Source organism: Chiloscyllium plagiosum, chromosome 12 (assembly GCF_004010195.1).
Source record: "Chiloscyllium plagiosum isolate BGI_BamShark_2017 chromosome 12, ASM401019v2, whole genome shotgun sequence".
Lineage (NCBI taxonomy): Eukaryota > Metazoa > Chordata > Chondrichthyes > Orectolobiformes > Hemiscylliidae > Chiloscyllium > Chiloscyllium plagiosum.
In genome coordinates, this window is record NC_057721.1 from 70,001,032 (window position 1) to 70,025,605 (window position 24,574).

The window sequence follows — 24,574 nt, forward strand, 5'->3', positions numbered from 1 at the left end:
GAGCTTAGGGATCTGATACTGTTCCCTTGGAAAGCTCGAGTAGAAATCCTTGTCACAACCATTGACTGTGTGTGCCTTCCGTAGAATGGGTGGAACAACATGAACAGCAACCAATTGTCTTCTACAGCACAGAATTTCCCACTCAATGCAAAATATCTTATCTCCACATATTGAAAACAAAGGCCTTTGGGCAAGTCATAGTTGGTCTTCATTGTTTCAGAGAAATCAACATTGCAACCCCTAATAGGAAACTCTGCTTTCTTTCCACAGTGCTCGTTCAAAAATGGCTGTATTTTCTAATATGTTTGAGGAGAACATTCGTGATTATATTAACACTATTGATGACTTGAGGTCAATGGGTATAGATAAAGACTTTTCTCTCCCCACCATTGCTGTGATTGGAGACCAGAGCTCAGGGAAAAGTTCTATCCTGGAGATGCTGTCTGACGTGGCCCTTCCCCGAGGCAAAGGTAAGAAGAATCTTGTACATATTCATGTTTTCAAAATTAGTTATAATGGGAGAAAGTGTCTCGAGGTGTAGAGTATCACCGATGCAGGAAGTGTTCAGCCACAAGAATTGGGATCTTTATTTCACTCTCTCCCCAGCCATGTCTCAATCAGAATGATTTGGAGATGCCGGTGTTGGACTGGGGTGTACAAAGTTAAAAATCACACAACACCAGGTTATAGTCCAACAGGTTTAATTGGGAGCACTAGCTTTCGGAGCATTGCACCCTTACCAGGTGGTTGTCTGATGAAGGAGCAGCGCTCCGAAAGCTAGTACTTCTAATTAAACCTGTTGGACTATAACCTAGAGTTGTTTGATTTTTAACTCGATCAGAATGAGTTTAATTCCTGGCAAGAACTGAATCATGGAATTTTGAGACATGGAGAGACTACTGAATTGCAGCTACCACATGGTTCTGGCTGAACAAGAAATTGTCCCACTCTTACTATTTACCATAGGCATTACAAAAGGATCTGCAGATTAACAGTCAGGTCATAATGATCACATTATGAGACACTTGCTGTGTCCATTTCGTCCTCAGACTTGACCCAGGAACTTCTATTCCAGGCGTAGAGATCCAACACAATGTGCCACAAGATCTCCACGATCTTTAATTAGTTTAATACAGACTCTGAACGTACAAATGAACATATGAATTAGGAGAAGGAGTAGGCCATTCAGCCCTTCAAGCCAGTACTGCCTTTCAATAAGATTAGGGTTGGTCTGAATGTAACTTCAAATCTGCATGCCTGCCCACAACTAAAACAAACCCTTTCACCCCCTTGCTTACCAAGAATCCATCTACCGCTGCCTTAAAAATATTCCAGGACTCTGCTTCCACCAGGTTTTCGGGAAGAGAGTTCCAAAGACTCAAGACCCTCTGAGAGAATGTTCTTGCCTAATCTCTGTTTTAAATGGACAACTCCTATTTTTTAAACAGTGATCTCGAATTCTAGATTCTCCCACAAGAGGAAGCATTTGTTCCATGTCCAAGCGGTCAAGACCCCTTGGTATCTTGTACATTTGAAGTGGGTCCCTTCTTACTGTTTTAATTCTCAGCGGATACAAACCAAGTCTGCTCAACCTTACAATAGTGATAGTGTTGTACTGGCATTCTTAATTACTTGCTGTACTTGTACACTCAAATTTTGTGATTCAAGCATGAAATTACCCAGAATGCTGTCTGCAATCACCCACCATTCAGATAATATACTTCTTTTATTTCTTACTATCAAAATGGAAAATTCTATATTTCCCCAAGTAATATTCAATTTACCACTCCTTTCAAGAAGGTTGCCTCTCATTCCTCTAAATTTCAATGAGTCCAGGTTTAAATAATTCTGCTTCTTCTCATAAAACAATCCCTCCATATCCATTAGCAACCTCGTGAACTCTCTCTGGACTTCCACCAACCCCAATATATATTTTCTTGAATAAGGGGCACAAAAATGTTTAAAGTATTCTAGCTAGACAGGCAGGAGGCTGGAAGAATACAACAAGCCAGGCAGCATTAGGAGCTGGAGAAGTCGATGTCTTGGGTGTAACCCTTCTTCAGGACAGGAGGTGGGTGTGGGTGGAGCTGCAGATAAAGGGGGTGTGGTGAGGATAGGTGAAGACAGGCAAAGGGTACGACCTGGTTGGTCGACGAAAGAGTGCATCCAGTAGGTGGCTGGGAGGAGTGGAAGGGAGGGGGAGGGACTGGGAAGGGAGTCAGAGAAAGGAAGGGAGTCGGGGGATAGGAAGAAAGATTATTTGAAATTGGAGAACTCAATGTTGAGTCCTCTGGGCTGTAGGCTGCCCAGATAGAAGAAGAGGTGTTGTTCCTCCAATTTGCAATTTGGTTCATTGTGGCAATGGTGGAGGCCAAGGAATGTCATGTTGGAGAGGGAGTGGAAAGGGGAATTAAAATGGGTGGTGACTGGGTGGTCAGGTCAGCCCCTGCAGGCCTGGCTGTGATGCTCGGTGAACCGTTCCCTAAGTTTATATTTGGTCTCCTTGATGTAGAGAAGACCACACCAGGAGCAACTGATGTGGTAAATTAGGTTGGAGGAGAGGCAGATGAACCTCTGTCTCACCTGGAAGGACTGTTTGGGGACTGGATGGAGGTGTTGCAGAGACTGGTAGGATGATAGGTGAGGACATGGGGAACTTTATTGTGTTGGAGGGGATTTAGAGCAATGGAATGGGGAATGGAGGTGGTGTGATGGAGGGCTGTCTGGATGATAGAGGGTGGACATCTGGGATACTTGGGAGTGGAATGTCTCCTCGTCTGAGCAGATGCGAAGGACGTGGAGGAATTGGAAGAATGGTATGGAGTTATGCTGGATACTGGGTGGGAGGAGTCGTAGGAGAAAGTGAGGACTGCAAGTGCTGGAGTTCAGAGTCAAGAGTGTGGTGCTGGAAAAGCACAACAGGTCAGGCAACATCCAAGGAGCAGGAGAATGAATGATTAAGGGCTTATCCAGGTAGTCGTGCGAGTCTGTGGGTTTGTAGTAAACGTCCGTCTGGAGACTGTCGCTGGAGTTGGAAATGGACAGGTGAAGAAAGGGGAGGGAGGTATCCGAGATGGCCCAAGTGAATTTGAGGATGGGATGGAAGTTGTGGATGAACTGCTCCAGTTCATCTCAGGTATAGGACGCTGCACCAATGCAGTTGTTGATGTAACAGCAGAAGAGTTGGGGCACAGTGCCTGTGTGGGTGCTGAAGAGGGACTGTTCAACATGGCCGACAAAGCGACAGGCATTAGCTGAGGCCCATCCTAGTGCCCATGGTCACCCCCTGGATTTGGAGGGAATGGGAGGAATTGAAGGAAAAGTTATTAAGGGTGAGGACCAGTTTGGTGAGGCGGAGGAGGGTATTGATGGAGGGGGACTTGATGGGTCTGTTGGAGAGGAAGAAGCGAAGGACCTGGAGGCCTTACTTGTGGGGTATGGACATGTATAAGGACTGCACATCCATAGGGAAGATAAAGCTCTGGGGACCAGGAAATGGGAAGTTACTGAAAAGATGGAGGGCGTGGTTGGTGTCACAGGTGTAGGTGGGAAGTGCCTAAACCAAGGGGGAGAGGATGGAGTCGAGGTAGGACGAGATGAGTTCGGTGGGGCAGGAGCATGCCAAGTCGATGGGTCAGCCAGGGTAGTTGGGCTTGTGGATCTTGGGGGAGCAGGTGGAACCGGACAGTGCAGGGCTGGGAGATTATGATCTGGAGATAGTGGAGGGGAGATCACCAGAGTCAATGAGGGCACAGACCATGCGAGTGACTTTGGCCTGATGGGTCATGGGGGGGTCATGGGCAAATAGGAAGAGGTAGGACGTGGTGTCGAGAATTGGTGAAAGTATTCTAGCAGCAGTCTGACGAGGAATTTTAACAAAACCTCCCAACTTTTGTACTTCATTCCCTTTGAAATAAAGGCTGAACTTTAATTTGCCTTTTCTGTTAGATGCGGAACTTGGGTACCAGCTTTTGATGAAGGGCTTTTGCCCGAAATATCGATTTTTCTACTCTTCAGCTGCTGTCTGACCTGCTGTGCTTTTCCAGCAGCACTCTAATCTTGACTACGAATGAGAGGGTTTAAAATGAGAGGGGAAAGATTTTAAAAAAGACCAAAGCGGCAACATTTTCACAGAGAGGGTGGTGCATGTATGGAACGAACTGCCAGAGGATGTGGTGGAGGCTGGTACAAATGCAACATTTAAAAAGGCATCTGGATGGATATATGATTTGGAAGGGTTTAGACCGATATGGGTCAAATATTGGCAAATAGGACTAGATTAATTTAGGATATCTGGTCAGCATAGATGAGTTGGACCGAAGAGTCTGTTTCCGTGCTGTACATCTCCAAGGCTCTATGACTCCCAAATCCTCTGTTATGTAGTTTTTTGCAGTACTTCTCCATTAAAATAATATTCAGCTCCTCTATTGTTCCTGCTAAGGTGCAAAACCTCAACATTTTCCACATTATATTTCTACTGCTAAGTCTTTATTTAAACTGTCTATACCCTTCTACAAACTCTTTGTTCCATCCTCACCACTTGCATTTTCATCTATTTTTGTGTTATTTGAAAACTTGACTGTAGTCCATTCAATTTTCTTATCCAAATCATTAATATACATTACAAATAATTATGCCCCAGCACTGATTCCCCTAACTTCCACTGGATAGAAGTTACCAGCCTGAAAATGCCACAATATCTCAACTCTTTGCATTGTATTAATTTGACAATCATCTATCCGTGCTGATATATTACCTCCAACACCATGTGTTTGAGTCTTATTAATAACATATTGTACAGTATGTTATCAAACACCTTCTGAAAATCTAAATATATTACATCCACTGTTTCTCCTTTATCTATCCTGCCTGTTGTGTCCTCAAACTCTCCTAGTAAACTCTAGGTATACATTTGCTTCATGAAGCTGTGCAGACTCTGTATTATGTAATTTAAAATTCTCCACTACATCCTTCTTAGGAATACCATCCATGAACTGTCCAGATGTAGAAACATTGGAAATAGAAGCAGGAGCTAAATAGCCTGCATAATCATTCAAATGGCTTGATCATCTACCTTGACAAAATCTTTTTCACTACCTCCACTTCCACTGATACCTCTTACCTAACATGGGGTCAGTTTAGCTCAGCTGGCTGGAGGCTGATGCCCACAATATGGCTTCAATTCCTGCACTGTCTAAGGTTACCATGAAGGACTCCCCTGCTTTACCTCTCCCTCATCTTTTGTGTAGTGACCGTCAGATTAAACCACCACCAGTTATTCCCCTTTAATGAATGAGCAGTCCTGCTGTCCAGTGAGACAATGGTGACTTTACCTTTAGAACCAAATATCTAGCATATATCATCTCTAAAAAATGTACACACCTCACAGTGTACTGTTCTTGAGTTAATACGGTCTTGTCCTTTGAAAAAACAACAGAAATTGCAGGTGAAACTGAGTAAGGCTGGCAGTGTATGTGGGATAAAGCACAGTTAACATATGGACTAATTAATTTCTTAACTAATAATTGCATTTTTATTTCAGGCATTGTGACAAGATGCCCTCTGGAGTTGAAGATGAAGAAGGTTGCAGGCAATAAACCTTGGAAAGGACAAATACGTTATAGAGAGTATGTCAAAACACTGGATCGTGCAATTCAGGTGGAAGATGAAATTCTTCAAGGTACATTAAAGATAAACCAGCAAATCATTTTTAGTGTAACTGGGCTGTTTGTAGGTGAGTGAGGATATCCATCAGTAAACTGCGTATACTGTGAGAGGGAGATCATATTCCACAAACAATCACTAGCTAAATTAAAGATTGCAACAATGATTCCACAGCACTGTTTGTGCCTCTGAGTCCAAAGGTTTTGTGTTCAAGTCTCAGTTCAGAGTGTTGAACACAAACATCTACGTCGATACTGAGGGACAGATGATTGTTGGAAAACCTGTCTTTTTGTTGAGATAGTGCCCCGTTTACCCTTTCAGGTTGGCACAAAAGATTCCATGGCACTATTTTGAAGGACAACTGATGTGTCCCCCCCAGTGTCCTGCCCAATGTCTATCCCTCAGTCAAAACCACAACAGAGATTCACTGATTATTATCACATCGCTGTCTGTGGGATCTTGTTGTCTTACAAAGTAACTTAAATGTTTCCTGTATCATAATAGCGACTCCAATTCTCAAGCATTTTATTAGTTTAGAAATGTGTCAGAGTATCCAAAGATCATGAAAGGCGTTTTCTAAACCTGAGTTCTTTTTTATGGGAAGAAGGTAAGAAGCAAATGCTGGTTTTCAAAAAGAAATGGCAATTTCAATTGTCAGAATAGGATAGAACATAGAACATGGAACTTACAAAATGGAACATGGAACATAGAACAGTCCAGCGCAGGAACAGGCCATTCGGCCCACAATATTGTGTCAAACATGACGCCGAGTTAAACTAATCCCTTCTTCTTGCCCTTGTTCCATCGCTCCATTCATTGCTTATTCCTGTGTTTATCTAAAAGTCCTTTAAACACCCCAATCGTATCTGTCTCCACCAATACTTCTACAATGCATTTCAGAGTCTTACCACTTTCTGTGTAAAACACTTACCCCTCACATCTCTTTTGAACTTTCCCACCTCTTACCTTAAACACATGCTCCCTGGTATTAGACATTTTATCTCTGGGAAAAAGATTCTTACTGTCAACCCTATTAATGCTTCTCATAATTTTATAAACTTCTATCAGTCCTCCCCTCAGCCTCCAGAGAAAAGAACCCCATTTTGTCCAGCCCCTCCTGAAAGCTCATGCCTTCTAATCTCGTAAACCTCTTCTCCACCCTCTCCAAAGTCTCCACATCTTTCCTGTAATGTGGTGACCAGAATTACCCAGTCATTTCAACGAAGCACTGAAAGTATAGAAATAAAAACAGAGATTGCAGGAAAAACTCAGCAGATCTAGTTGCATCTGTGAAGGGGGAAACAGGATGAATGTTTTGAGTCTGAAATGAATTTTCAGAACTCCAAAGGAAGTGTGTGATTTATTGATGAAATCAATGCCAGCATTTTGTTTTATCTACAGCCCAGGACATGATGACTGAAAACACACCCATAAGTTCCGAACTCATCAGTTTAACAGTTGAATCGAACAATGCTCCGGATCTAACACTAATTGATTTGCCTGGAATTGCCAGGGTTCCTGTTGGGAATCAACCTCAAGATATTGGGAAAATGGTAATGTGAACTTGATAACAGAGCTCAGTGTACCTTTTACAATGATTTGAGGTTTAGTACAGTAGCAGGGAGCTCTCACTTAATAATCAGGGACTGGTCTTACAGAGAATAGGAACAGGTGTCTATGTGTCTCCTTTGCATGACTAGCTAGTTTTTTTGAGGAAAATATCAATATTTGAGATGAAGATTTAGATTTTGCCTGTTTAGTAAGCTTCTGATGAAAGTTTTGAATTCAGTTTCATTTTCCGCAAAATGTTAAGCAAAGATGGAGAAATGTAACTGTGTTCAACAGAGGAGAACAAAAACTTTCTGTTAATTGGCTGCATTGACCTCGAGCTCAGGAAATCACAAGATCATTGACAGATTAATTATGGAGACAGAGTCATAGAATCATACAGCACTGAAACAGACCCTTCGATCCACTTCATCCGTGCTAACCAGATATGCTAAACTGAACTATTTCCATTTGATCATAAGACCATAAGACATAGGAGCAGAAATTAGTCCATTCAGCCCATCAAGTCTGCTTTGCCATTCAATCATAGATGATAAGTTTCTCAACCCCATTCTCCTGCTTTCTCCCCGTAACCCTTGATTCCCTTGACAATCAAGAACCTATCTATCTCTGGCTTAAAAATAATCAATCACCTGGCCTCCACAATCTTCTGTGGCAGTGAATTTGGCTGCACTTGCCAAATATCCCTCTAAACCTTGCCTGTCCAAATATCCAAATGTCTTTTGGAAGTTGTAATTCTACCCACTTCTATCACTTCCTCTGGCAGCTCGTTCCATACATGTGTGAAAAGGTTGCCCCTCAGGTCCCTTTTAAATCTTTCCCCTCTCACCTTAAACCTATGTCCTCTACTTTTACATTCCCCTACCTTTGGAAGAAGACCTTTCCTTTCACATTACCTATGCCAATCTTTATATTATATACCTCTAAAGGTCACCCCTCAGCATTATATGCTCCAGGATTAAAAAAAGTGCCAACCTACCCAGCCTTTCCTTATACTTCAAACACTTCAGTCCAGGTAACATTTTTACAAATCATTTCTGCACTTTTTCCAGTTTAATGACATCTTTTCTATAGCAAGGCAGCCAGAATTGTACACAGTATTCTAAGAGTGACCTCACCAATATCTTGTACAGCTGTAACATGATGTCCCAATTCCTACGCTCAATGGTCTGACCAATGAAGGCAAACATGTCAAATGCCTTTTCCACCACCCTGTCTGTTTGCAACACCATTTCAAGAAACCACCGGCCTCTGTGATCATATCTTCAGTTGAATGATTTAATTGATAGTTCTGTCAACACAAAGCTGTGTGGGAGGGTGAACTGTGAGGAGGATACAGAGATGCTTCAGTGCGATTTGGACAGGCTGACTGATTGGGCAAATGCATGGCAGATGAAGTGCAATGGGAATAAATGTAATGTGTTCCAGTTTGGTAGCAAAAGCAAGAAGGCAGAATATAAAGTGAATTGTGATAGATTAAGAAAGGGAGAGGTGCAATGAGACCTGGGTGTCCTTGATCACCATTCGCTAAAAGTAAACATGCAGGTGCAACAGGCAGTGAAGAGATCAAATGATATGTTTTTCTTTCACAGTGAGAGAATTTGAGTGCTGCAATTATACAGGCCATTGGTGAGATCACACCTGAAGGCCTATGTGCAGTTCTGATGTCCTAAACTGAGAAAGGATGTTGTAGCTTTGGAGTGAATGCTACTAAAATTTATGAGACTGATTTCTATGAGAGTTGGACTGATGCATGAAGAGAGACTGGATCAGTAGGACTATACTCAGAGGCATTTAGAAGAATGAAGGAGTTCTTACAGAAGCCTATAGAATTCCAATTGGACTACACAAGGTAAATAAGATCACAAGACCATAGAACAGAGGAGCAGAAATTAAGTCATTCAGCCCATTGGTTTCACTCTGCCTTTGGATCATGGCTGATGGGGAGAAAGTGAGGTCTGCAGATGCTGGAGATCAGAGCTGGAAATGTGTTGCTGGAAAAGCACAGCAGGTCAGGCAGCATCCAGGGAACAGGAGAATCGACGTTTCGGGCATAAGCCCTTCTTCCTGAAGAAGGGCTTATGCCCGAAACGTCGATTCTCCTGTTCCCTGGATGCTGCCTGACCTGCTGTGCTTTTCCAGCAACACATTTCCAGATCATGGCTGATGGGTATCTCAACCCCATTTTCTCGCTTTCTCTCTGTAACTTTTGATCCTTTGACAATCAAGAACCTATCTATCTCAGTCTTAAGTACACTCAATGACCTGGCCTCCACAGCCTTCCGTGGCAATGAATTCCACAGATTCACCACTCTCTGGCTAAATAAGTTTCTTTTTATCTCCGTAAGTGCAAGAAGGACCCCAGAACCAGGGTTCACAGTCTAGGGATACACAATAGGCTACTTAGTATCAAACTGAGGAGAATGTTTTTCACAGAAGTGAGCCTATGGGATTTTCTTCCACAGGAAATTGTTGAGGCCAGCCATGAATATTTTCAAGGAGCAGTTAGGTATAGTTCCTAGAACTAAAGTGATCAAAAGGTAGGGATGGAAAGCAAGAGCAGTGTACTGAGTTGGATAATCAGCAGTGATCATATTTAATGACAGAGCGGGCTTGAAGGGCTGAAAGTGCTCATCTTGTTTCTATGTCGGCAGAGAATTCAGCAGTAATGCTTGCCAAATCTCCAGTGGTCACGGAGAACTATCAGGACTCTTGGACAGTCAGGGTTCTGAAAAATTTAAAATGTGGAAAACTGGTGCCAGGAACCTTTTCTTCAAGCGAAGGTTGATTTATTTTCCTGCAAAATTATTCTTAAATTATCCATGAGACTCACTATGAAGGATCCTTTAGTACATACATGAGGCATTTTTTGAGATACTGCATCAGCTCCAGTCCCCAATCCTCGTCCCCAGTGGAGCCTTATTAAATGGGACTGTGGGTCGCATAATCTGACCATTACTATTTAATCCCAGCTCTAAACTGTTGTCTTGGTTCATATTTTGTCCATACTGCTTGTCTCAATTAGCAAAATGTTGCCTATGGCATGAATAGTAAACAGTATTTCTCTTCCAGACCAAAAAACTCATCAAAAGCTATATTCAAAGAAAGGAAACCATCATTTTGGTTGTCATCCCTTGCACCATGGACATTGTAACCTCTGAAGCTTTGAAGATGGCACATGAGTTTGATCCAGAAGGAGAAAGGACACTGGGTAAATCAAATCAAAATTCAGAGGCACTGGGGAAAGCTCAGCGTACCATCAATCAGACATCGGAAATGTTCCCAGTTTAAGTATAAGCCAGGAATTGGCAGAGGCTATTGAATCTATTAAGCCTGTTCCTCGAGCACTCTTACTGACTCAGCCCAGCTCCCTTTCAAACCACCTCATTGATGTTAATTCCACTGAATTACTGGGTGGTGACAAGTGAAGGTTGAATTGACACTATAAGGTGATAGGAGAAAGTAAGGACTGCAGATGCTGGAGATTAGAATCGAGAGTGTGGTGCTGGAAAAGCACAGCAGGTCAGGCAGCATCCGAGGAGCAGGAGATTCAACGTTTTGAGCATAAGCTCTTCATTAGGAATCCTGATGAAGGGCTTATGCCCAAAATGCCAATCCTCCTGCTCCTCGGATGCTGCCTGACCTGCTGTGCTTTTCCAGCACCACACTCCCGATTATAAGTGATAGGATATTGAGGGTTTGAATTTTGTCTTTGTTTGGCATTTCGTCTAAACTCAGAGATCTATTTGTGGCAGCTGCCCAACACAAAGGCTCACAAACTGGGTCTGAGTTGCTGTGATCATCAACCTGCTGGCACCAGTCAAACCTCCTGGTGCAGTTTTGTGGATTGAAGCTGCTAAATGTCTGACCTCACTGGCAGCTACCTACTTGGAGTTCCTAGGGGCGTATTGCAATGGCTGAGGTTGATCACCCCTAACCTTGCATTGGCAACCACAGTGGGTCCAGGAATGTCCTGAGTGCGGGTGAGGCGTGTTGCCAGTGCAATGTGGAGCCAGGGCCCAGTGAGGACTGAAAGCGAGATGCCAACATGGTCTGCTGTAATGAACTTTTATTTCTGTAATGCTGTAATTTTTATTTATGTACTGTCGAAAGGACCTGTGCCTAGGCAGTTTTGTATCTAAGTCAGCATTGTAGCTGGCGATGTATAAACTTTTCACTACATGCATTGAGTAGATGTGACCATAAAGTCTATTTGATTCTATTCTATTTGGCCCATCATATCAGATTAGCTCTTCAAAAGTAATCCAATTTCTCTGATTCTATCGATTCCTCCCCAGAATTCTATTAACTTTCCTTATCAAGTTTATGTTCCTTATAAATATTGTGTTGAGTCTCCCACTGTAACCTTTCAGACAGCACCTGAACAATTTTTAGCATGAAATAAATATTATACCCATCTCCACTTTAGTTTTTGTGCTATTTAGTTTCAATCTATGTCTTCTGGTCACCAGCATTTGAACTTGTTGCTCCTGATCTACTCTGTCAAAAACATTTACCATCTCTATTAAATCATCACCTAAACTTTTATATTCTGAGGAAAGCAATCGTAGTTTCACTGGTTTCTGCACATTATTCATTACTTATACTTTGCTGAGTTGAAAACAGTGTTGTACAATTGATTCACATTAATTGCTTATCAAATTCATGCTGAGGGAGCTCACTTTACATAGGAATTCAGAGCCAATGTGGGTCTGTAATCCGTATAACAACCCAAAGTTTCATGCAAAATTATGCAGAAAAACATGAGAAACTAGCTCATATTGAAAAGTGTAGGTCAAGCACAACAACAATAAAATAGATAGGGCATTGGAGAAGATATTGATCAGGTTTAAAATCCGCACCTTCTCCTTGAGTTGCTAAATTCTTGTGTTTAATTTTCCAGGTGTTTTAACAAAACCAGACTTGATTGACAAAGGTACAGAAGAAGATATTATCAAAATCCTTGAGAATAAAGTTGTCCCTCTGAAGAAGGGTTACATTCTTGTCAAGTGTCGTGGGCAGAATGAACTGAATGCAAATACAACAATGTCCGCTGCATTGGAGGAAGAAATCACATTTTTACAGAACAGCTCAACTTTCCGGTATTATTATCCATTAACAACAAATTTGTCTGTTGCTTACTCATTAAATTGAGCTTTGTTTCATCAATAGACTACTTTATGTTGTCAATGGTGCTAACTCTTGCTGATGCACAGATTTCCCTTAACTGTAGTCTTCTAGGACGTGTCTGAGGTTTCAACATTGCCTGAAAATGCAATCCATCATAGCCTCCTTGATACCCTATGCCTTTATTTCTACCACCTAGGATCATCTACGCCTATTTAACCATTTTCCCAACCTGCCCACCACCTTAAATTACCAAGTCAGAAGTCACATAACACACCAGGTTATAGTCCAACAGGTTTATTCAAAATTCTCAAGCTTTTGGAGCGCTGCTCCTTTGTCAGGTGATGTACACCGGCATCTCCACATCATGAGCTTCAATGATTTGTGCACATATATTCCTGGGTCTCTCTTTCATCTTCTTTCAAATTGTATTATTTATTTTATGTTGCCTTTCCTCTTTCATTCGACTAAAATATATCATCTTTCCACATTAAATTTAATGTTCCACCTAACCCATCAGCCTGTCAACAACATCTTGAAGTCTTTTACTGTTCTTTTCACAGTTCACTGTATTTTCAAAATGTTTTCATCTACAAAATTTTCCTCGACTCTAAGTCCTTAGTATATATTAGGAAGCTCATGATCCTAATACTGACTTCTGGGGAACCTCACTTGAGACCTTCTTTCAGTGTGAAAGACCACCATTCACCAATATTCTCACTTGTCACTTGCCCAACTTCATATCCAGGGAGAAAGTGAGGACTGCAGATGCTGGAGATCAGAGCTTAAAAATGTGTTGCTGAAAAAGCGCAGCAGGTCAAGCAGCATCAAAGGAACAGGAGAATCTACATTTCGGGCATAAGCCCTTCCTGAAGAATGGCTTATGCCCGAAACGTCAATTCTCCTGTTCCTTTGATGCTGCCTGACCTGCTGCGCTTTTCCAGCAACACATTTTTAAGCAACTTCATATCCACGTTGTCACCTTCTAATGTATTCCATCAGTTTCAACTTTCCTGACTAGCTTGTTATTTGGCACATTACCAAACACCCTTTAGAAGACCATACAGATCACATACACTGCATTGCTCTCATTAATTCTCTTTGTTAATTCATCAAAAGATTTAATCAAATTAGTTTGCCTTAACACTCCTCCAAGTGACTATTACTTTTGTTCCTGGTTATCTGAAAGATTTGGCACCATTAAGGTTAAACTAACCAGACTGTGGTTGCTGTGTTAGTCCTTAGACACTATTTTTGATCATCATGAAACATTTGCAATTGTTCAGTCCTCTAATATCATCCCTGTATCTAGGGAGAATTAAAGGTTTGTAGCCAGTACCTCTGCAATTTTCACCCTTTTGCTCCTCAGTACTCTCCATTTGGTTGAAGTCACTTGATTTAATTTATTATTATTGTCACATGCACCAGGTACAGTAAAAGATTTTGTTTTGCACGCAGTACAGGCAGATCATTCCATACAATGATCAAACTGTGGTAGAACAGAGTGAGTAATACAAAGTTACAGCTGCAAAGAAGGTGCACAAAAAGCAAGATCAGCATTAGATTTGAAATTAGAGGGGTCCATTCAGCAGTCTAATAATGGCGAGGAAGAAGTATTCTTGAAACTGTTAGCACATGTGTTTAAGTTTTTGTGTCTTCTACCTGACTGAAGGGGTTAGAAGAGAATATAACTGGGTTGGGAGGGGTCTTTGACAATTTCCAAGGCAGCGAGAAGTATAGATGGAGTCAGTGGATGGAAGAATGGCTTGAATGATGGATTGGACTGTATCACAACTCTCTGTAGTTTCATATGGCCCTAGGCAGAGCAGTTGCTGTACCAGGCCATGATGCATCCAGATAGAATGCTTTGTCTGGTGCATCTATAAAGGATGGTGAGAGTCCTTGTGGACATGCCAAATGTCCTTTGTCTCCTGAGGAAGAAGAGGTGTTCTTGACGGCTGCATCAACGTCGCATCAGAATTATCAACTTAAGCACAGTCAGCCCATCTACTGCTTCCATTTTATCAACTTTTAGTCCATCTTGTGTCTCAATTATTTCTTCATTTACTATGATGCCAACAGCATCTATATTGGTAAAGTCGTATGTACATCTTCACTTAGAACCTCAGTGATGTGGCTTGGCCTACCAGCCCTCCTCTTCTTATATTTATAATATTAATGTCTCTCTCAAAGATTTTGGTTTATATTTAATGTGAGCTGTCAATGTCTTCTCAAATTGTCTCTTGGTTTCTCTTATTTTTTTTCATTTCCTATTTCATCTTTCTATATTCAGTTTTCACTTGTATTGTCAACTTGATATCTATTAAATGCATCCTTTTTCTGATTTATATTTCTGTACCTCTATTGTCATCCAGGAAGCTCGAGATTTGGATGGAGGAAAATCGGCGTTTTGGGCTGGAGCCCTTCATCAGGAATGGGCTCCTGCCCAAAACGTTGATTTTCCTGCTCCTTGGATGCTGCCTAACCTGCTGTGCTTTTCCAGCACCATTCTAATCTTGACTCTGATCTCCAGCATCTGCAGTCTTCACTTTTGCCTCTAGATTTGGATGTCCTACCTTTCACTATCATTGGTATGTACCCTGATTGTGCGAGTACAATTTCCTTTCCGCATTGTGATGAAACAATGCTAAACACCAGGATGATGCATTTCCAAACTATTTCATTAAAGACTAATACATCCACGAATTGTTAATTACATTGGAAGAGAGAATGATGAAATAATAGCTGAAAGGCATGCATGGACTATTTCTGTTTTTCCATTCTTTGTTTCAAATGTTGAAATTGAAATGCTGACCTTGACACCTTTCCATTTCAATTTTAATCCTTGTCTAAATTTGGATTTGTTGGAGCCCTGTGTGGTAGATTCTAGTCCTCAGAGACATAAGGACATTGTTTTGCCTGCTAGGTTACTCAATGATGCATATTGTCAAATGTCAATCAAATAAATGTAGAAACATTTTCCTGTAAAATGGCAAAAATACACGTGATATCCTCACCTGTGATCTCAACTGTCTCTCGTTTACTTTCCAATTTGAACAAATTGGGGATTTCTTTGTCGTTCATTCATAGAATGTCAGATGTGGGCAGTGGCCCATTGTACATTATCGTTTGCTATAGACTTCTGCTAGTTATGCACCATTGTCCAAAGTCCAAACTATCCATCATGAATTCTTCTTACGTTCCAGAACTAAACTATAGGATAATTGGTAGCAAATGAAAAACAAGGAAAACCTGAACAAAGGGTATATAAGTGGTTTGAATATAGACATAGAAGGAATGGTTAATGAGTCTGTGATGACATCAAAATTGGTGGTGTAGTGGACAGTGAGGAAGGTTATATCAGAGTACTATGGGACCTTAATCAGGTGGACCAATGGGCCAAGGAATGGCAGACAGAGTTTAATTTAGATAAAAGTGAGATGTTGCATTTTCATAAGGCAAACCAGGGCAGGACTTATAGACTTAATAGTAGATTCCTGGGGTGTACTGCCAAACAAAGAGACCTTGGGTTGCAGATTCATATCTCCTTGAAGGTGGGGTCACAAGTAAACAGGGTCATGAAGAAGGAATTTGATGCACTTGCCTCTATTGGTCAGTGCATTGAATGTAGCAGTTGAGATGCCATGATACAGGTGTACGAGTCATTGGTTAGGCCAATTTTGGAATACTGTGTTCAACTCCAATCTCCCAGCTATATGAAAGATGTTGTTAAATTTGAAAGGGTTCAGAAAAGATTTACAAGGATGGTCCTGGGATTGAGGGGTTTGAGGTATAGGGAGAGGCTGATTAGGTTGGAGCTATTTCCTCTGGAGAATCGAAAGCTGCAGGGTGACCTTATGGAAGTTAACAGTAGCCAAGGTCTTTTTCCCAGGAGATGGGAATACAAAACTAGAGCACATAGTTTAAGGTGAGAAGGGAAATTTATAAAAGAGACTTAAGGGGCAACTTTTTCTTGTAGACGATTGCGTGTATGCAATTAAGAAGTAATAGAGTCTAGTACAATTACATTTAAAAGGCATCTGGATGGGTAGATGAGTAGAAAGTGTTTAGTTGGCAAAGGGAACTGGATTAATTTAGGAAATCTAGTTTGCATGGAAAAGTTGGACTGAAGGATCTATTTCTATGCTGTATATCTCTATGACTCTATGAATCTGTTCTGTGGGTTCACATAATGCAACGGAATTTGTTTCCATGACTGCCTCTGTGCATTACACAACATTAATAAAACTTTGAAGGAAAGTAACCTCTCTTTTGGTTCTGCTCAGGTATGTTACAATATCTTGCACTTTTGTAACATCCTTAGATGGGGTAAAATGCCTAAAGATGAGTTATCAGACCAAATTTGATAGGGAAATCTCATGAAGAACTGAGAACAGAACTGAGGGAACAAAAGAAATGTTCCACTGTCTTTATAAATCAATGAGTATGTCCTCCTCTATCTCCATAGGCCACTGCTGGACAAAGGCATTGCATCCTTTGAACATCTGTCTGAAAAACTCACCAGTGAACTCATTCATAAAATCATGGTTAGTTGCGTTTACTTTGTACGGTGAAGCATTTCATTCAATACAATAGGGCCAAAGGAGACATGATTAAGATGTTTTGTATTTAAGTGCTGAGAGGCATGGATTATATAATCATATGTAATACTTTATAGCATATAACAAATAGGTGTTAGTTAATGCTGAAATTGATAAATAAATGCAACATCATTAACAAAGAAATTATTTCCCCTTGTGGGGAGGTAGGAGATTGCAACATAAAGATGGAGCTAAGGCCTTACAGAAGTGAAACCAAGCAGTGTCTATGTTCTCCAGAGGATATAGGATAACTAGAACCCACACTCTCAAAAGGAATTGAGGTTTGGACAATTAGCATTTTCACAGCAGAAGACAAGGGACTTATTCTTTCATCATGTGGCTTTATACACACATCCATGAGTTTGGGTTCAAGGCAAACTGGTTGAGGAGAAGGCAAGGTCAAGAACAGGCTTAGATTTCTTTATGATGCTTACCATTCCATATCAAGACTAAATGCTACAATACATTGTATTTACAGATATACAATGTTCTAAGCTTACATTATCAAACGATGATTCTATAATGCTACCACCATGGAGCAGTGGTTGGCCTGCTCCATGTGCTCTGTATACGGCTAGAGTTTAGACTTCTGTCTAGTTCTCAGTGTATTTCTTACTCCCTCATGAACCCCGCCCTCATTTTGCTATTTCCATCTAGTGAGGAGCAACTCCTTGACATCATCACAAGGAGTTACAATGGTATCTTAAAGTCCTGGAGCAACACTTATCTTCTGGTAAATGCCAGTAAAGCCTTTGAAGCATATCCCTGAGAAAGAATGCCCATGAGAAAACATGAACAATGAGAGAAGGGCAGCACAGACAGAATGTGTCAATAGCACAGAACGCTCTGAGTTTAATTATCAGTACTTATTTTCAAATATTTCCGTGTGCATAATCTGTTAAATTTGTTTTGCTTTGTAAAGACCTGGCTGCCAATCATGGAGGAAGCTCTTCGGGAGAAAGTCATTCAAGTCAAAGATAAATTACATGAACTCGGTGGCAATATTCCACAGGAAGCTGGGGCGAGAAAATGTTTCCTGAACAATGTAAGACAAGCCACTTTGTAGAATTATATTGTCTGACAAACACACAGGCCTTAATTTTAATGCGCCTCGCTTAATAGAAATCTGATAATGGGAGCTGACATTTGGAGGGGGTGGTTACACTGGAGTAAAATAAAAAATGGTCTGTTCTCTTAATCCATAATATGTTGGAGCAGAAGTAGGCCATTCAGCCCATTAAATCTTCTCTGTCTTTCAATGAGCTCTTGTTGATCTATTAGTCCTCAACCCCATTTTTCTGCTTTATCTCTATAACCCTTGTTCCCCAGTGATTCAAAATTTGTCCAACTCAGCCTTGACTATATTTAATGACCCAGCCTCAACAATCATTTTGTAAAGAATTCCATAGATTCACAACCATCTGAGAGAAGAAATTCCTCCTTAACTCTGTTTAAAGGTGTGGCATCTTGTTCTGAGATTATTCCCTCTGGTCATACACACTCCCACAAGGGAAACAACATCTCCGCATCTATCCTGTCATGGTCTCTAAAAATCTTGTGTGTTTCAGTAAGCTCACCGCTCATTCTTCTTTTTTCAGTGAGTGCAAGGTACTGATGCTCTCCTCAAAAGATATTCCCTCATATATCTGATATCAGCTTAGTGAACCTTCTCTGGACTGCCTCAAATTCTGGTATATCTTTCCTTAGATAAGGGACCCAAAAGTGTTCACAGTGTCCAACCGTGACCTGACTAGTGCATTACACAGTTTTAGGAAACCCGCCCTACTTTTAAATTTCATTCCCTTTCAAATAAAGTCCAACAGTGCATTTTCTTCCCTATGACCCCTGAACTTGCTTTCTGCAATTCATGAACCAGGACTAACAAATCCCTCTGTTCTGCAGTTTTCTGCAGTGTTTCTCCTATTAAGATCCTCTATTCTTCCTGCCAAAATACATAATCTCACATTTCCCCACTCGACCTGTCTATATCCCTCCTTGTATCATTCTCATCACTTGCATTCCCTCCAATGCTTGTGTAATCTATAAATTTAGCGATAGCGTAATCACTTTCCTCAGCCAAGTCAATAGCATATATTGTAAGAAATTGTGATTCCAGCACTGAACCCGATGATACATCAGTGGTTACAGTTGCCATTCTGAAAACTGCTCTCTTCATCTCACCTCTCTGTCATCTAGTTAGCCAATCCTTTGCCCATGCTGATATATTCCTTCCAACAGCATGTGCTGTTCAGCAGCCAACTGTGTGGCACCATCCTGTCACAGTTGAAACTTTATTGTGGAACAGCACAGCAGGTCAGGCAGCATCCAGGGAACAGGAGATTCGACGTTTCGGGCACAGGCCCTTCTTCAGGAATGCTGCCTGACCTGCTGTGCTGTTCCAGCAATAAAGTTTCAACTTTGATCTCCAGCATCTGCAGACCTTACTTTCTCCTCGAAGATTTCAACCATCCTGTCACAGTCTGTCAGAACGTTGTCAGTTACAAAAGAGTCATATTCTTCAAAACTTGAGAGAATACCAACTTCGTTTCCTCAATCTCTCTCTCTCTCTTTCTTTCATAAGACAATCCCACCAACCTTGGGATTAAAGTGGTGAACCAACCTTACACTCCCCCTCTGGCTAATCTATCCTTCCCTAGATAGGAACACCGAAAATGTACACTATATCCAAGGGGAGGTTTCACCAAAGTTCAATACAACTGTAGCAAGACATCTTTACTTCTGGACTCAACTCCCCTTAGAATAAAAGCCAATTTATCACTTGCCTTTCTAATTGTTTGCTGCACCTCCAAAATAGCTTTTTGGTGATTCATGGTCAAGGGTACCCAGGTCCGTTTAGCCTTACACATATCCTAACCTCCATTACTAAGAAATTTTCTGCCTTCCTGTTTTTTCAAAAAAAGTAAATAATCTCACATTTATCCACATTATGTTCTATCTGCCATGTTATAGCTTTATCTTGCCCAGGACATCTTGAAGCCTCCTTACATCTTCCTTATATTCTAATATTCCCAACCACTTTGGTGTCATCAATAAATTTGGAAATATTACAATTGGTCCTCAGATTCTAATCATTGGTACATACTGTGAAAAGTTGTGGATCCAGTACTGGCCAAATTATCTCCTAATTCCACGTACTCCAATTTTTTTGTTATCTACCTATTCTTTCATGTCACATTATACATTGCATTTTCACAGCAAATAAAAATGCCGCTGAATATTTTGGTTCAATGACCCTTTCATTTTTACCTCATGTCTTGGAGATTAACCTTCATAGTCAGGCCTCTCCTGAGAAATCTGGGAGATTGACTACCATGGGGAGTAGGCGATCCATGACATGTTGCGTCTTTACATAGATTCTGATGCTGCTCTTTCTACACCTTTTATGAACATCACCCATTTTTGAAACCCCTCAGATGCTGGTCATGAGACGATCTTATTCATCAGTCGGTTGTACTGTTCCTTTGTGAATGGTAGCTGTGGAATGACATATGGAAATTCGAAAAAGAAGACAGTGGCATGTACTCAAGTAAATAGTAGTTTAATTGTTACACAAAAATAGATTCATTAATTGCTGGATTCGTCTCTCCAAATGATCAAAGAACTAGCAGGTGACATAAAAAGGAACTATACCACGCACACTAAGGAAAATAATTTCCTCCTTTGTTTCAATGTGGAGTCAAGAGAGCACTTTAAGGATTAGTGGTTAGACCATATACAAACCGATAATAATCCTGATCAGAAAGCCAATCAGTCGTTGGGATCAGATGTTGTGAAATAGCTGTTATTAGCATTTCCAAGCATCTGGTAAGTAAACACAGTCCATACATCTGCACTAAGATGCTGTAAGTTAGACCTTGTCAGTTTGTGTATCCTTATCTTAACATGATACATGATTGCTGTCAAAATAACATACCATTTGCTAATTTAATTGCAGAAAATTCTGAGCTACTGTGAAGAAATCAATACTTTAATTATGGGAGATTACAAAAAGGACTATGACAATGAGAAGAAGATATGTGACGTTTCTCGCAGGGTATTTTCAGAGTGGTACAACAAGCTAGAGATTGAGAAAGCTAAACGTATGCATTGTTTATGTTATTTATTTGTTTCTTTGTTATTTGTTTCAAATGTTGCAGAACACTTTGATAAAGCTTTATAACTTGTACTCATAGAATGAGTAGAATAGAATCCTCATTCCTAATGAAGGGCTCCAGCCCAAAACATTGATTTTCCTGCTCCTCGGATGCTGCCTGACCTGCTGTGCTTTTCCAGCACCACACTCTCAACTAGAATAGAATCCCCACAGTGTGGAAAGAGGCCATTCGGCCCATTGCACCTGCACTGACACCTCTCAAAAGAGCATTACACCCAGAGCTGGCCCTCTACCCTCTCCTCATAAACCTGCATTTCCCATGACTAATCTACCAAGCCTGCATATCACTGGATATTATGGGCAATTTATCCTGGCCAATTTAGCTAACCTGTGGAGGAACCCGGAGGAAACCCACGCAGAGGGGAATGTGCAAAGTCCACATAGTTGAACTGGATCCCCGGCAATGTGAGGCAGTAGTGCTAACCACTGAGCCACCGTGCCACTAAATCAGAACAATTCACAAGATTACCAAAAAAAAGAAAACCAACATTTATACTGCAGAAGAATAGAACTTTCAATGGTTGACAGCTAGACTCTCATTGATAGAGACATTGCTATGCACCAGTTAATAATGATTTAATGTTAACTGCCAGACTTTGTTTTGATTTCAATCCAGGTAGGTTGACATTGATTGGTTAGAGCAGTGCCCTGAGAAATCAGCCAGCTAATGCTGTCACCTATTTTGTTGAATCAAAACATGCACAGTGTATGCACTTGTTCTTTCTGTCTATAAGGGAAGGACACAATGCATTCATATATGTGATGTGGAGGATCCAGTGTTGGACTGGGGTGGACAAAGTTAAAAATCGCACAACACCAGGTTATAGTCCAACAGGTTTATTTGGAAGCACTAGATTCCGGAGCGCTGCTCCTTCAACAGGTGGTTGTGGAAAACAATTTATAGCAAAAGATTACAGTGTCATGCAACATGATATATCAAACAAACCTGGATTGTTGTTAAGTCATTCATCTATCAGAATGGGTTGCAGGTTTCGGTTCATTAATATGCAAATCCTAGAACTTCTTTTAAGTCGATTTCTTGAGTTAACTTAAGGTTTTATAACAAAAGGTGACATCTCAGCTCAGACAATGCATTAAAGGTGTGAGGTTAGTCTGTATCCCAATCTCAAGACAGACTGGTTCGATTTTCAAAGTGAAATTTACAAAATATTACCTGTATTGGCTGCCTGCATTGACTGCCTGCAGAATATGGATTAGTGGTGCTGGAAGAGCACAGCAGTTCAGGCAGCAACCGAGGAGCAGCAATATCGAAGTTTCAGGTAAAAGCCCTTCATCAGGAATAAAGGCAGTGAGCCTGAAGCATGGAGAGATAAGCTAGAGGAGGGTGGGGGGGGAGAGAAAGTAGCATAGAATACAATGGGTGAGTGGGAGAGGGGATAGGTCAGGGAGGAGAGGGTGGAGTGGATAGGTGGAAAAGGAGATAGGCAGGTAGGACAGGTCCAGACAAGTCATGGGGACAGTGCTGAGCTGGAAGTTTGGAACTAGAGTGAGGTGGGGGAAGGGGAAATGAGGAAACTGTTGAAGTCCACATTGATGCCCTGGGGTTGAAGTGTTCCGAGGCGGAAGATGAGGCGTTCTTCCTCCAGGCGTCTGGTGGTGAGGAAGCAGCGGTGAAGGAGACCCAGGACCTCCATGTCCTCAGCAGAGTGGGAGGGGGAGTTGAAATGTTGGGCCATGGGGCGGTGTGGTTGATTGGTGTCGGTGTCCCGGAGATGTTCCCTAAAGAGCTCTGCTAGGACCTATCACCTTCATCCCCTCCCGCACTCACCCATTGTACTCTATGCTACTTTCTCCCCCCCCCACCCTCCTCTAGCTTATCTCTCCATGCTTCAGGCTCACTGCCTTTATTCCTGATGAAGGGCTTTTGCCCGAAACGTCGATTTTGCTGCTCCATGGATGCTGCCTGAACTGCTGTGCTCTTCCAGCACCACTAATCCAGAATCTGGTTTCCGGCATCTGCAGTCATTGTTTTTACCTGCCTGCAGAATATGCATTTTCTTGAGCAAAAAAGAATCTATCTGCAAAATACAATTCTGCAAATACCCCATAGGCTTATATATGTGAGTGCATGCACGAGAGAGAGAGTGAGAGGGTGAGTATGTGAATGTGTGCGTGTGAGTGTGAGTGCATGCGAGATAGTATGTGTTTGCGTGTGTGAAAGCTTAGTAAAGAGTGTGTGGTAAAATATGCACCTGTGAGAGGATGTGCATGTATGAGAGAAAGCGTGTATATGAGAGAGGGTCTGTGTGAGTATGTAAGACTGTGTGTGTCAGTGTGTGTGTGTCAGTGTGTGTGTGTGTGAGAGAGAGAGTGTATAGTGTAGTGAGGTCACCTGTAGTGTGACATGAACCCAAGGTCCCAGTTGAGGCCATCCCCATGGGTACCAAACTTGGCTATCAGCCTCTGCTTGGCCACTCTGCATTGTTAGGTAAAAACAAAGATTGCAGGTGCTGGAAAGCAGATTCTGGATTAGTGGTGCTGGTAGAGCACAGCAGTTCAGGCAGCATCCGAGGAGCAGTAAAATGCTCCTCAGATGCTGCCTGAACTGCTGTGCTCTTCCAGCACCACTAATCCAGAATCCACTCTGCACTGTTGCCTGTCCCAAAGTCCAGCTTGGAGGATTGCCAACCGAAAGTCTGAGGCTGTATGTCCCTGACCACTGAAGTGTTCCCCGACTGGGAGGGAACACCCCTGTCTGGTGATTGCTGAGTGGAGTCCATTAATCCATTGCTGTAGCATCTGCTTGGTCTCACCAATGTACCATGCCTTGGGGCATCCTTACCTGCAGCGTATGAGATAGACAATGTTAGCCAAGTCACGTGAGTACCTGCTGCATTCATGGTGGGTCATGTCCCCATGGGTAACGGTGGTATCCGTATTGACACTCTGACACATCTTGCAGTGGTTGCCATGACGGATTTGTATTCGATATCCTAATGGCTGGGCAGTTTGCTGCGAACAATCGTCTGTTTGAGGTTTGGTGGTTGTTTAAAGGCAAGAAGTGCAGGCAGAGGGAAAAGTCTTGGTGAGATGCTCATCCTCATTGATAACGTGTTGCAGGCTGTGAAGAACATGGCGTAGTTTTTCAGCTCCCGAGAAGTACTGGGCAATGAACAGTACCCAATTGGTTGCAACCCATGTCTGTCTCCTGATGAGGTCATTACAGTTTCTCGCTGTGGCACATCGGAACTGGCAATCAATGAGTTGAGGATTGTACCCCGTTCTTCTGAGGGCATCTTATGAGACAAATACTAAAGAGTGGTCCACGGTAAGTCTGAAACTTATTGATATCACTGTGTAGTTGTTTCAGTGACTCCTCGCCATAGGTCCAGAGGAAGAAATTGTCATCAATATACCTGGTGTATAGTGTTGGTTGGAGGTCCTGTGCAGCAAAGCACTCTTGTTTGAACTTGTGCAT

General features: G+C 41.7%; 1 protein-coding gene across 2 annotated transcripts in view; it reads left to right on the top strand.

Annotated features, from left to right (window-relative positions):
- The window catches only part of LOC122555401 (interferon-induced GTP-binding protein Mx-like), a 40,123-nt gene that overhangs the window by 3,530 nt on the left and 12,019 nt on the right, over positions 1-24,574 (top strand). For both annotated transcript variants that reach the window (XM_043701373.1, XM_043701374.1), the window contains exons 2-9: positions 271-470; positions 5,543-5,680; positions 7,066-7,217; positions 10,306-10,444; positions 12,137-12,335; positions 16,829-16,907; positions 17,884-18,006; positions 20,917-21,061. In XM_043701373.1, coding sequence (XP_043557308.1) covers positions 284-470; positions 5,543-5,680; positions 7,066-7,217; positions 10,306-10,444; positions 12,137-12,335; positions 16,829-16,907; positions 17,884-18,006; positions 20,917-21,061 — 1,162 coding nt within the window. In that variant the 5' untranslated portion in view covers positions 271-283. The remainder of the gene's footprint in view (positions 1-270; positions 471-5,542; positions 5,681-7,065; positions 7,218-10,305; positions 10,445-12,136; positions 12,336-16,828; positions 16,908-17,883; positions 18,007-20,916; positions 21,062-24,574) is intronic.